The sequence below is a fragment of the Meleagris gallopavo genome, chromosome 11 (genome assembly GCF_000146605.3).
Source record: "Meleagris gallopavo isolate NT-WF06-2002-E0010 breed Aviagen turkey brand Nicholas breeding stock chromosome 11, Turkey_5.1, whole genome shotgun sequence".
Lineage (NCBI taxonomy): Eukaryota > Metazoa > Chordata > Aves > Galliformes > Phasianidae > Meleagris > Meleagris gallopavo.
Window position 1 is genome coordinate 9,787,064 of NC_015021.2, and position 12,793 is coordinate 9,799,856.

At 57.1% G+C, this 12,793-nt stretch overlaps 2 protein-coding genes across 2 annotated transcripts in view; one reads left to right on the forward strand and one right to left on the reverse strand.

The window, feature by feature from the left end:
* Positions 1-306: 306 nt before the first annotated feature.
* On the forward strand, positions 307-4,917 carry PFKL (phosphofructokinase, liver type). The gene is made up of 19 exons (XM_031555039.1): positions 307-443; positions 528-693; positions 966-1,010; positions 1,094-1,202; positions 1,309-1,404; positions 1,475-1,567; positions 1,653-1,778; positions 1,943-2,007; positions 2,110-2,173; positions 2,291-2,437; positions 2,528-2,598; positions 2,688-2,775; positions 2,902-3,054; positions 3,129-3,293; positions 3,446-3,507; positions 3,730-3,841; positions 3,917-4,016; positions 4,097-4,202; positions 4,307-4,917. The coding sequence occupies exons 2-19, from the start codon at positions 620-622 to the stop codon at positions 4,452-4,454; spliced, it is 1,824 nt and encodes a 607-aa protein (XP_031410899.1). The 5' UTR covers positions 307-443; positions 528-619; the 3' UTR covers positions 4,455-4,917.
* Positions 4,918-6,936: 2,019 nt separating this feature from the next.
* Positions 6,937-12,793, reverse strand: part of CFAP410 (cilia and flagella associated protein 410) — a 5,980-nt gene continuing 123 nt past the window's right edge. The window contains exons 2-8 of the mRNA XM_031555079.1: positions 12,673-12,720; positions 11,948-11,966; positions 11,446-11,492; positions 10,489-10,718; positions 9,702-9,873; positions 9,038-9,131; positions 6,937-7,973 (exon numbers count right to left, since the gene is read on the reverse strand). Of these exons, the coding sequence (XP_031410939.1) occupies positions 7,848-7,973; positions 9,038-9,131; positions 9,702-9,873; positions 10,489-10,718; positions 11,446-11,492; positions 11,948-11,966; positions 12,673-12,720 (736 nt within the window). The 3' untranslated portion in view covers positions 6,937-7,847. The remainder of the gene's footprint in view (positions 7,974-9,037; positions 9,132-9,701; positions 9,874-10,488; positions 10,719-11,445; positions 11,493-11,947; positions 11,967-12,672; positions 12,721-12,793) is intronic.

Below are 12,793 nucleotides of genomic sequence, written 5' to 3' on the forward strand. Positions count from 1 at the left end.
CTTCCTCATCTACGAGGTCTGCCCGCCCCGCGCCCCCGCCAGCCGCCCTGCCCCCGCGCGTGGCGCGCAGGGATGTCACCTCCGTGTCCCCGCAGGGCTACGAGGGGCTGGTGGAAGGCGGTGACAACATCAAGCAGGCCACCTGGCTGAGCGTCTCCAACATCATCCAGCTGGTGAGCATCGCCAGGCTCCGCCGGGGACGCCCCGCGTGCCAAAGCGCCGTGCCACGTCCCCCCGATTGTCCCCTCTGCAGGGCGGTACGGTCATCGGCAGCGCCCGCTGCAAAGCCTTCACCACGAGGCAGGGCCGCCTGCGCGCCGCCCACAACCTGGTGGAGCACGGCATCACCAACCTCTGCGTCATCGGCGGCGATGGCAGCCTGACGGGTGCCGACATCTTCCGCGCCGAGTGGGCCGGGCTGCTGGATGAGCTGCTGCGGGACGGTGAGTGATGTGGGATGTGGGATGCGATGGGTAGCAATGAGCCAAACCCGGAGCTCAACCCAAAGCGTTGGGCGTCGGGCGCAGGGCTGATCAGCGAGGAGGTGGCCAAGGCCAACGGGCGGCTCAACGTGGTGGGCTTGGTGGGCTCCATCGACAATGACTTCTGTGGCACCGACATGACCATCGGCACTGACTCGGCGCTGCATCGCATCATGGAGGTGATTGACGCCATCACCACCACAGCGCAGAGGTGAGAACATTGGCCTCAGCACAGCTCCCACCCTCTGCCTGCCCGCCGTCCTCATCCTCCTCCTCATGCTCCTCACCTTCATCCCTTGGTTATCATAGAATCATTAAGGTTGGAAACGGCCTATAAGTTCATCAAGTCCAACTTCTGTCCCACCCACCCCACCGTGCCCACTCATAGAACCATTAAGGTTGTAAATGACCTCTAAGATCATCCAACCGTTGACCTGTCCCCACCACGCCCACTCACCGTGTCCCTAAACCGTGTTCTTGCAGCCACCAGAGGACGTTCGTGCTGGAGGTGATGGGCCGCCACTGCGGGTGAGGACACCAGGTGGAGTGGGTGCTTTCTGGGGTATTTCAGGCCCTTGGGGACACCCGGGTGTCACCACCACTCCCTCCAGGTACCTGGCGCTGGTGTCTGGGCTGGCCTCCGGGGCCGACTGGCTCTTTATCCCCGAATCCCCCCCAGAGGACGGCTGGGAGGACCTGATGTGCGAGCGGCTCGGGGAGGTGAGGGGCCCGTCCTTACCATGGGGACACAGGAGGATGCTTGTGGCCAGGATGCGCTCAGCTGGCACAAATTTTGGCTAAGCTGCCGTGCCCTTTGCTCCCCCAGACCCGCAGCCGAGGGTCACGGCTCAACATCATCATCATCGCAGAGGGGGCCATCGACCGCAACGGCAAGCCCATCTCCTCCAACTACGTCAAAGACGTAAGGCTCACCCCACTGCCAGCTCCCATAGCCAGGCTCTGCCTGCTCTGACAGCCTCTCCGCCCTGCAGCTGGTGGTGCAACGCCTGGGCTTTGACACGCGTGTCACCGTGCTGGGCCACGTGCAGCGCGGCGGGACGCCTTCCGCCTTTGACCGTGTGCTGGTGGGTGCCCAGGGCTGCGGGATGGGAACAGAAGGTGGGAGAAGGACTTTGTCATCACCCAAGGGGTGCCTCTGACTCGCTACAGAGCAGCAAGATGGGGATGGAGGCGGTGATGGCGCTGCTGGAGGCCACCCCGGACACCCCCGCCTGCGTGGTCAGCCTGTCAGGGAACCAGTCGGTGCGGCTGCCGCTGATGGAGTGCGTCCAGGTGGTGAGTGCACGGTGGCACGGGGGGGTGCAGAGCCGGTGGTGGCATCTCCGTGGGGCTGGTGGCTCCTCCATGGGGCTGGTGGCACCTCTGTTGAGCGGGCATTAGGGCATCCCACTGCTGTCACCCCACGTGCGGGTGTCGCAGTGCTGCATCTCTCCCCCAAGACGAAGGACGTGCAGAAGGCCATGGATGAGAAGAGGTTTGATGAGGCAATCCAGCTCCGTGGGAGGTGAGCCACTGTGGGGGGACCAGATGTCACCGCATCATTAAGGTGACTGGGGAGGCCTGCTGGAACAGAGGTTCTCCACTAGAACTGCTGCTGTCCTTGCAGGAGCTTTGAGAACAACTGGAACATCTACAAACTGTTGGCACACCAGAAGCCAGCGCAGGAGAAGGTAAGACAGGGTACCAAGCTGTCCTTTCCATCATCCCCTCAATTCTAGGGAGGACAGTGCCGTTCCCCTCCTGGTGGCTGTGCCACCGTCCCCACCACACGGCTGCTGTCCCCGCAGAGCCCCTTCAGCCTGGCCATCCTGAACGTGGGGGCCCCTGCTGCCGGCATGAACGCGGCCGTGCGCTCAGCTGTGCGCATCAGCATCTGCCGTGGCCACACCGTCTATGCGGTGAGCGATGGCTTTGAGGGCTTGGCCAAGGGACAGGTGAGCGTGTGGGCACCAAAAGCCCCACAGGGCTCTGATTGGGGTGGGCAGGTTATCCCCAGCTCCAGAATTGAGCACTGCTTCCTGCAGATCCGTGAGGTGGGCTGGCACGATGTGGCAGGCTGGCTGGGACGTGGTGGGTCCATGCTAGGCACCAAGCGGTGAGTGGCCCATGGCTGTGCCAGAAGGGACACTGCTGTAGTACGTGGGCTTCTCAGGGGCCTCAGTGCAGGGTCTTTTTCCCTTCCAGGACTCTGCCCAAGACTTGCATGGAAAAGATCGTGGAGAACGTGCGGAAATTCAACATCCAAGCTCTGCTGGTCATTGGTGGTTTTGAGGTACCGGGAAACACTGAATGTAGAAGTGCCCTTTGGTGTCACTGCATCTCCCACACCTGATGGGCCCATCCTGGCCCCGGGTGGTGGGGTGAGGTGGGACCCTGCTGACGGCCATGCCCACGGCAGGCATACGAGGGGGTGCTGCAGCTGGTTGAAGCCCGTGGGCAGTATGAGGAGCTCTGCATCATCATGTGTGTCATCCCAGCCACCATCAGCAACAACGTGCCCGGCACCGACTTCAGCCTGGGCTCGGACACAGCTGTCAACGCAGCCATGGAGGTGAGGGGCAGCGGTGAGGTGGGAGCGCCACGCTGTATGAATGTGGCCCTGTGACCAGCGTTGTCCCCGTACAGAGCTGTGACCGCATCAAGCAGTCGGCGTCGGGAACCAAGCGCCGCGTCTTCATCGTGGAGACCATGGGAGGCTATTGTGGGTATCTGTCCACCGTCACCGGCATCGCCGTGGGTGCCGATGCTGCCTATGTGTATGAAGACCCCTTCACCATCCATGACCTGAAGGTGAGCGGCCCTCAGTATCCCGGCAATACCGTTTTGGTGGAAAAAAAAGGTGGGAAATGGAATTGGGAAGAGCTGCGAATGAGATCTGGTGGGGTTGGGGGAACATGGGGTGGATGCGGAAGGCAGGGGACATGCTGGGGTTTGTCCTGCAGGCCAATGTGGAGCACCTGACGGACAAAATGAAGACAGACATCCAGAGAGGGCTGGTGCTGCGGTGAGTCCTAAGTCATAGAATCATTGAGGTTGGAAAAGACCTCCGAGATCCCCAGGGCCAACCCCAGCCCATCGTGCCCACTGACCACGTCCTTCAGTGCCACATCTCCATGGCTCTGGAACGCCTCCAGGGACAGCGACCCCACCTCCCTGTGCAGCTGGGCAGTGCCTCACTGCTCACCCCACGAAGGAGTAACCCTATCCCTTCTCTCTGCTCCCCCAGCAACGAGAAATGCCATGAGCACTACACCACCGAGTTCCTCTACAACCTCTACTCCTCTGAGGGCAAGGGCATCTTCGACTGCAGGATCAATGTCCTGGGCCACCTCCAGCAGGTACAGGGATGGGAGGGCCACCAGCACCGGGTCTTATCCCACGGGGACTTGACCTCAGCTTTTCTCTGTCCCTAGGGGGGAGCCCCGACCCCCTTCGATCGCAACTACGGGACCAAGCTGGGCGTGAAGGCCGTGCTGTGGATGTCAGAGAAGCTGCAGGAGGCGTACCGCAAGGGTGAGCCCAGGGCTGGGGGATGCTGGTCACAGCATGGCCGCTGTGCCTGCTGCCAGCTGATGACAGTGTGTCCCCTACAGGACGTGTGTTTGCCAACTCGGCTGATTCCGCCTGTGTCATTGGGCTGAGGAAGAAGGTGGTGGCCTTCAGCCCTGTGACGGAGCTCAAGAAAGTCACTGATTTTGAGTAAGTGCCCATCTGCTGTCCGTGGCTCCCCCAGGCTTTCCGAAACTCGGGGGTGAGGGCCGCTGTGCCCAGGGCTGCTGGAGAGCTGTTGTCCCACTTTGCAGGCACCGGCTGCCCCAGGAGCAGTGGTGGCTGAACCTGCGGCTGATGCTGAAGATGCTGGCCAACTACCAGATCAGCCTGACCGAGTACATCTCGGGGAAGATGGAGCACGTCACCCGGCGCACGCTCAGCATCGAGAAGGGCTTCTAGTGGCCATCCCTGATGCGTCCTCCCCAGACCCTGCCTGAAATTGCTGCTCCTTGGGGCCAGTCACTGTGCAGATGTGGGAATGGGGGGCTTCCCTGTGCTTGGCTGCGCAGCCCGGCCCCGAAATCATCCTCTTCTAGTTTATTATTTAATGATGGGGTACTCCTGATTCCTTATTTCATGGCTTGATAGCCCAAACCAATCGCTGCTTTTAGCCGACGACCCCGCGCGGGAGGGGAGTGGAGGAGGATGCGGTGCAGTGCCAGAATAGGCACAGGCCACCAGTCCTGGCAGTCCCGTGTCCCCGGCCACCCTGCATGATGCTTGGCTGTCACAACCACCACCACGTGGCCCTTGGTGCCACCAGCAGGGCCGTGCCCATCATCTCACCACCGCTCCATGACCCCACCGTGTCTCACCATCGCGGCGTTGCTTGTGTCTTAGAGATAAAACCTGCTGGAGCCAACGCTGCGTCACCGGCGTGGTCATTGCGGTGCCATGGGGAGGAGGACTGGAGGCCGTGTCCCCTGGGGTGTGCACTGGGATGGGGGGACCATCCTGTGCTGTTCTAGGGAGGGGGTGTGAGAAAGCTGAGCTGCAGACTGCTCGCCAGAGCCCAAATAATAGCTGGGATGTTTCTCTGCTCTGTGCAGCCCTAAGCTGGGGTCCTGGGAGAAAAGGACCCCAGGCAGCCTCCCATGCATGACTCCCTCCAGAATGCACAAAGTCCGTGTCCCTCTGCGAGGAGACCTCTCAACCCCGGAGGAAAACTGCATCTCCCAGGGTTTGGTTCCCACCTTCAAGGGAAGTTCAAAGCGGATGGATCAGGGTGATGCGCGTGGTTTTCACGCAGTTTCTCAGGGTAGCTGCCAAGCTCCATGGCCCTGGTTCACAGTTCTGGGACTTGGCTGTGCTCAGTTGATGTCAGACAACTCATTTCCCAGGACTCCTTCCTCCCAGAGCCAGACTGACGAATATCACCATCATGGGGACGAATCACAGTTGTAGGGTTTGGACAGAGCTGGCTTTTTTTCCATTGAGTTGTCCCCAGTGTGGAGGCCCCTTTGATTTTAAGGGCACCAGTGCTATTCCCCTAGCTGGCTACAGCACTTATTTTAGGCTCTGGACAAAGATAGCGACCACATAATCCCTGCCAGAGCTGAGTGCAGAGAAACAGCAGAACTTGATAAAGGAAACATAGCAGCTTTTCCCTGGTGATACCTGCCATGGGGACTCCAGGCACAGATCACACCACTCCTCCTGGCACTGGGGAGGTGGGAAGTGGGTTCCTCTGCTGCCTTCGTGGGGTGATTTTGGGGAGCCCATCCCACTCCTCAACAGGGCTCCAGAAACCTGGTGACCAGCCCAGCTTCAGACACCGAGTCCACATGGACACAGAGCATCGCACAGGGGAAGGAAAGCCACTGACAAAGATGCTGCGAGGTGGCAGAGGGGGCACTCGGCAGCTGCAGCAGCAGCACCAGCCAAGAATGACAAGCACGGCACGTAGGCGGAGAGCTCTGGCTGGGATTAACAGCCTGACTGCTGTGAGCTGAGAAAAAAGGAGCTGCGCCAGAGCGGCCCCAGGCCACACTCAGCACTCCGGCAGCCACCGCCAGCCCTGTGACAAGCCACAGTGCTTGCTCCAGACACTCCCCTCCCAGCAAAATGGGGGGCTCGAGGCCATGGGGTGTCTGCCAACACACTCCAGCAGCTGTTCCCACGATCCCCAGTGCAGAAAGGTGCAAATTCTGCCACCAAGCAGCTGTTGAGGCAGCCCAGGAGAAGACTTAACCTCTGCACAAGGGCAGGATGCAAACAAGATGCCGGGTAAGTCTCTGGGGCCTTGACTGTCTCAGCAAGACTAGTATATTATAAATCATACTGACCAGTTCAGTGCAGCTGGGCTTAACACAGGAGGCAAGAACTAGGTCATCTGAAGAGTTAAAGGCATCAGCAATCCTCACCCAGAGGGACACACTGTGCCCCCTCATCCAAGGACACATAGTTGTGCTTCTGTGCACGGGACTGTCCACATCCCCAAGGAGCATTCCCATCAGCACAACCCAGTGCAGGGGCTTGGGTGCCTACACACACACAGGGAGCAGAGCCACAACCACCCCAGGCCCTGCAGAGAATCACCAAGGGCCATGTCCCCCTTGCAGGCTTTGCCCCTCTGCACCAAGCCTTGTTCACAGTCCCTTTGCTCCCTGCAGCTCAGCTGCAGACTGGCTGCTGCAGAGAGCTGCCCCAGTAGCAAAGTACCTTTGCAAAGAAGGGAGGTGCAGCAGTTCTGGTCATGAGCAGCACTGCAGTGAGATGAAACATTTCATGGTCAGTGAAGCGGTATGGAGCAGGGGCCAACAGCTGCCCTCCGGCTTCACAGGACTCACAGTGGGAGCTGTGACCCAGAAGTAACACAGCAATGCCCAGAGTCAGTTGTTCTCACCATGGTTGCTGAGCCCCAGGCACAACTCATAGGTCCTAGAGGGAAAATGGCTTTTATTTGCTATGTCACAACGTTTCAAGTGGTATTTAACAGCTTCGTAAAATTGTTCTGAATTCAGCTTTTTCAGTTAAGCACCACCCTTGATACCTGTGCATTCGAAGAGTAATGCTTGGCTCATTTTTTCCCAAAATGCACAGGGATATTTTGCTCCAAGGTTAAATTTCCTTAGGCTGCTCTAATGCCTGTGAGGGCATGCAGGGGCGAAACTACAGCTGAGCGTTCAGTATTTGCTGTTTCACCCAGGCTGAACCAAGGTCTTCTTTGGGCCACCTGACCACCAAGTCAGATGCTGCTTGTACTAACAAGGCCAAAAGAAATCAGGAGTTTAAGATAAATTAAGAATTTGACATTGACCTTCACCATCCGTACCAGAGAGTTCTTGAAAATCCTTTAGGCAGCGTCTTTCTAAGATTCAAACAAACCTTTGTGAGAGAAGCTGCCTTCAGAGCCTGCTCTACGCAGACCCAGAATGACAACTGGCCAAGTGCTCGGCCAACAGGGAGCACTGGTACTTCTGGCTGCTGTCAGGCTTTGCCAACCCCCTCATTTGTAGAGCACAGCAGCACCTCTGCCCGCAGCCCTGCTTTTCTTGTTGATCCCGCTGTGGCTCCCATCGAATGACCCCAGTGACACGACATGCACACATTAGCAGCCTGCCACGCCAGCAGGAAAGCTCCCGAGAGGCAGATCCCGCCAACGTGATGCACACAGCCAGGGGCAATGTCAGGAGAGCTAAAGGGGCAGTTTCTCTCAGCCAGCATCACCCCGTCCACAGGGGAAGTGCAGCGGAACGTGCTGAGCCAGGCATGTATGGGCAGAGTGGTGCTGCTGGGCTGGGGCAAGCTCCCTGCTCATGGAATGCCCCAGGGAGGACACAGCACACACCGTCACTCCTCCTGCAGCTCCCTCTTCCGAAAGGCCTGCAGTCTCCTCCCCACTGTCTCCTGGACGACCTCCAGACCCTCTGCATCCAGTTCCTTCGTGAGAAGCAGGATGGCATTCAGCACGTTGTTCTGCCAGGATGAGACAGACACTGCTTTATACAAGCATGTTAACACCGGCCCAGAGAAGGGGAGCACTCTGTTTTCGAGTTGCTGCTCCTTCTAGGGACTTCATCACCTGCACCTGCAGGGACAAACCAACCCCCCTGAGGCCCTGAGGGGCAGAGGCTGCCTTGGAGGAGACTAACTGGAATGCAGGACAAACTCGTCCACCCAGTCCTGCATAGACTGCCCGCACACCTCTGGCTCCCGTAGGGAAAAGGGCGCTCAACTGAGCACCTGTCCCTTCTCTAGTGTGACTGCATGAAGGGTGAGAAAGGACCTGCCCCCACTCTGATCTGAGCAACAGCAAGATAATAGCGAAAACAGGAGCTGGACAGAAGCTTTGAAGGTCCCCAGCTCAGCCTCCCACCAAAGTAGGACTGCTGCCAACACCAGAACATGGCTCTGTCAAACCATGTCGTGAAAAACTCCAGAGGGAGATTCCACAACCTCTCTGGACACCTTTTAGGGGAAATCTTTTTTCCTAATGTCCAACTTGAAGCTCCACAGCTGCAGTCTGTGGCCACATCCCCTTAATTTTTATTTTGCCAGAAAAAAATAAAAAGAGGAAAAAAGCTAGGGCCTGTGGTAATATTATTGGTACTGCAAAGGAAGCTTAAAGCATGAATGAACAAGAGAATGCAGACAACAAATTTTGGAATGAGGCAGAACATGGTCTAGATCCTCACTCTGGCCTTCCTATGCCAATTGCAGTGATGGCACTGAGCCCAGAATACAGCAGCTCCCAGCTGCACAGCCAAGATCCATGAGGTTCATCTGGGGCTACATCACCGAGGGGGCTGAAGAAGCACCTAAGCACTCAATTCAGCATCCTCCCGCTCACCAGCTGCATTTCAGCTGCTGCCCACCTCTGACGTGCTCTAAGCACAGCCTTAGTGCAGGAACACACGTGCCCGTGGGCAGACAGATGGAGAGCACAAACCTCATCAGGCTTTCTCTGCACGCAGAGGAAAATAAAAACACTGCACGGCATCTTGAAGATGAAAAGCAATTTGGTCTCGAAAGATACTCACTCTTGTATTTTGGCTACAGTCCGTCTCTTGAGGTGAGAAGGAGGAAAATTTATCCCTAGGAACAGGCTTCATACCAAGCTGCTCTCGGATTTTGCTGAAAAAAGGGAGGAAGAGCAAATGTTACAATAACCAGATGGCAAAACCTTACTCTGCCAGGCCAAACTTCTAGTCACCAGCAGCCACCCAACAAGTATCTAGCCAAGGGATTCAAAGCACATCTCCACACACACTTCAGCTGCCTACAAAATACAGAAGCCTGAGCAGAACCATAGTAAGAGCCTCACAGCTACAGGATGTAAGCAGGCAATGCACCACGAGGAGGCTGCTCCCAGCAGTGGGACTGAGAACTGACTGCATCACACTGCACTCCAACACGTGCATGGTGCTGATGAGCACCAAAGCATGCTGCAGGGGAGCTAGGGAGGAGCGGGCCAGAGCTCACCCACCTCTGTCTGCACATGCAGCTGATAGCAAGCACCCCGCTACGGCAGAGCCTGTTTGGCAGATAGAGAATCAGACCCACGAGTACTGTTGACCCAGCACAGCTAATGTGAACAACAGAAATCTGCACCCACTGCAGGGCTGGCCCACAGAGGATGGGGCTTGGCTGGCAGGGTCCTATCATGCTACCCACAAGTCCAGCTCAGGAGCCCTAACATCTCACTTGGTCTCCTCCAAACCGAAGCTCAGCAGCTCGCTCTCAGTCTCCATTGTGGATTCGGCAGCACTGGACTCTGTGGATGCGGGGCAGCCATTCTCCATGCTCCTCCTGGCTGGTGGGGCTGTGATTTCCTCCCCATCAACCATGGCCTGGGACAGCTCTTCCTCTGTCACGGCTGTGAAAGCAAAAACAGCCTGGAGCCATTTGTTTGCAACGAACTCCAGCAGCCCAGAAAGACATTGCCTGTGATCAGGAATGTGCTGCTGCTGCAGAGCTACACTGGCAGAATTTCACCAAACAATCCTGCTTTGTAGAGGCCTTTTGCTTTCATTCTCCTGCACAAGAGAACAGTGGCTGTCTCTTAAAAGGAGAAAGATATCAGGCGGGGATGCAAAGATGCTCTGCAGGCTCCAAAAGCCACCAAATTACTGCTAGCAGGTAGAAAAGCTCTTTCTATAACCGCAGATCCAATTACAGAATCCTTGTTTTGCCAGAGCAAAGGAGAAAGCTCTGAAAAACCGCTAATGAACGGTACAGTCTCAGCTCTAATGAGCCCTGCTAGCACTAACCCTGGCACTGTAGGGCACAAAAGAGAGAAACCAGCTTGGGAGCAATGATTCTACAGAGGGGACTCTCGACCTCCAACAGATCCTGCCTGCCTGCACACCTGTACCACGTCTCCCCATCACAAAGAACCAAGGACACTTGAACAAGGGGGACCAGCACATCCCTGGTTTCCAGTGCACCTTGCCCAGGGCTCGGGGCTGCTCATTTCCCTGCCAACACCCACCTTGATTATCGAGCTTCTGCAGGCTGGGGAGGTTGCGGAGCACCGTCATCCTGTAGCGGTGGGGGTCCGACCCACAGCAGGGGTTTTCAGACAGCCACAGGACCCTCAGCCGGGGCAGGTTTTTGAGGTAGAAGAGCTCATTCAGGCTTGCTATGTTGTTCTTCCTCAAGTAGAGCTCACTCAGATTCTGGCACTGGTTCAGCGGCTCGAGGTCTGAGATGCCATTCAGGCTGCAGAGAGAGCACAGGCTCAGCCCACCCCTCCTCATCGTGCCCTAAGTGGTGAGTAGGGCCCCTGCAGCACGCAGCTTTTCAGCCCCTTTTTCTGCATCAGCTTCACTGAGAAGCCTCACACCGACACAGTGAGGGCGGTGTTCAGGAGCCTACGGCTTTGCACAGAACAAAAAAGGTGGCATTTCATCTTTGTAAACAGAGGGAGGAATTAAAAAAGCAGGCGCTGCTCTCTGCTGAAGATGACAAACAGCTTTTGCTTCCCCCAACCATCCATCACACTGACGCCCTTTTCTCTAGCAGCTCAAGCTGAAGGAGAACCCACAGAAGATTCCCAAGCTGAAAAGCTCAATTTCAAAGATAGCAGAAGCTCCACATGAGATGGCAGAAATGTGGAGCTTGGAGAGATCCAAGCATTTCAACCAGCCTTCTGCAAACTGGCTTCATGTGGAGGCCCAGAAATCCCGTTTAATCATGGAATTTGACATAAGGAGCAAAAATCCTAAGACATTTTAACTCCTCTCAAAACAAATAGCAAGGGGACAGGTGCAGAGGAGCGTGCTGAAGGATAAGCATTTCCACATCTCTGCTGCTTGAGAAAAGAGGCGAGGAGAGGCTGGCAGCTTGGAGACACACTCTAAGAGGTAGCACCAAACCAAACGCCAGGACACAGCCGCATGAAACACGTGATCTCCGTTCTTTCCAAGGCCAGCAGCTTGGGATTCACCTGAATGTGATCACCTCAACGTTGGGCAGATCCCGGCATATCGATATCTATGCAGGAAGAGATAGAAACATTAAACTGCACTCCCAGAGAAAAAAACAAAAAAACAACAACAACAACAACAAAAAACAAAGCAGTTTAAGCCACACACAAATAAGATAAAAGCAAGAGCAGGAATCCAGGTTGCTCCAATATAACCCAAGCTTAGCACTGCCTGAGGGATTTGCTGCCAGAGCCAGCACAGAATCAGCAGAGCCTCCACCCTTTGCACCCTGCCAGCATCTCGCTGCTCTTCTTTCCAGCAGCTCTGCTGTCCTTACGCTGCTTTCCAGGAAGGATCCATCCCTCTCACCCGGGCATCCCTTTCCTGCAATGCGGATGTGCCTATGGGCCCAAATCCTGCACCACCAGGTGAGCACAGGGCCCCAGTACCCTCCCAGTACCAGTTCTCTCCAGGTACAGGCAGGGGATCGATGAGATGAGCAGATGGCAGCACGGTACTTACATCGGTGAGGTGGCTGCCCCTGTGGGAGAAAAGGGCTATCACTGCATTGGCCTTGGCGACAACCTCCCATCTGCTGTGCCCTCACCCCAGCAGCAGGCCTGGGCCTATCCCACACACCTCTGCCACGTCCCCACTGTCCTCTCCAGGGCTGCTGTGCACAGGCCTGCCTGGGACCTCAAGGCTGCTCAGCACTCACTAGCCCTGCCTGTCCCCAAACCCTAGGCCTGCTTATCCCTTCCCAATGCCCCGCTTGTCCCTATCCCTAGGCCTGTCCCTGCCACTGCAAACCCTAGCTCCATCCCCAAACCCTCTGTCCTCAACCTCTACCCCTACCTACCCCTCCCCAATGCCCTGCCTGTCCCCATCCCTAGCCTATCCCTTCCATTGCAAGGCTCTGCCTGATCCCTGCCCTAGCTCTGCCTACCCCTCCCCAATGCCCTGCCTGTCCTCATCCCCAAGCCTGTCCCTTCCATTGCAAGGCCCTGCCTGTCTCTTGCCCTAGTCCCGCCTACCCCTCCCCAACTCCCAGCTTGTCCCCATCTCTAGGCCTGTCCTTTCCGCTGCAAGCCTCTGACTGTCCACAAACCCTAGCCCTGTCCCCAATACCCTGCCAGTCCTCAACCCCTAGCCCTGCCTACCCCTCCCCAATGCCCTGCCTGTCTCCATCCCTAGGATGTCCCTTCCATTGCAAGGCCTTGCCTGTCCCCTGCCCTAGCCCTGCCTACCCCTCCGCGACGCCCTGCCTGCCTCCAGCCCTGGCACCGTCCCTCCCACTTCAAGGCCTGTCCCCATCCCCACGTATACCCATCCCACGGCAAGGCCCCGCCTGTCCCTATCCCCAGCCCT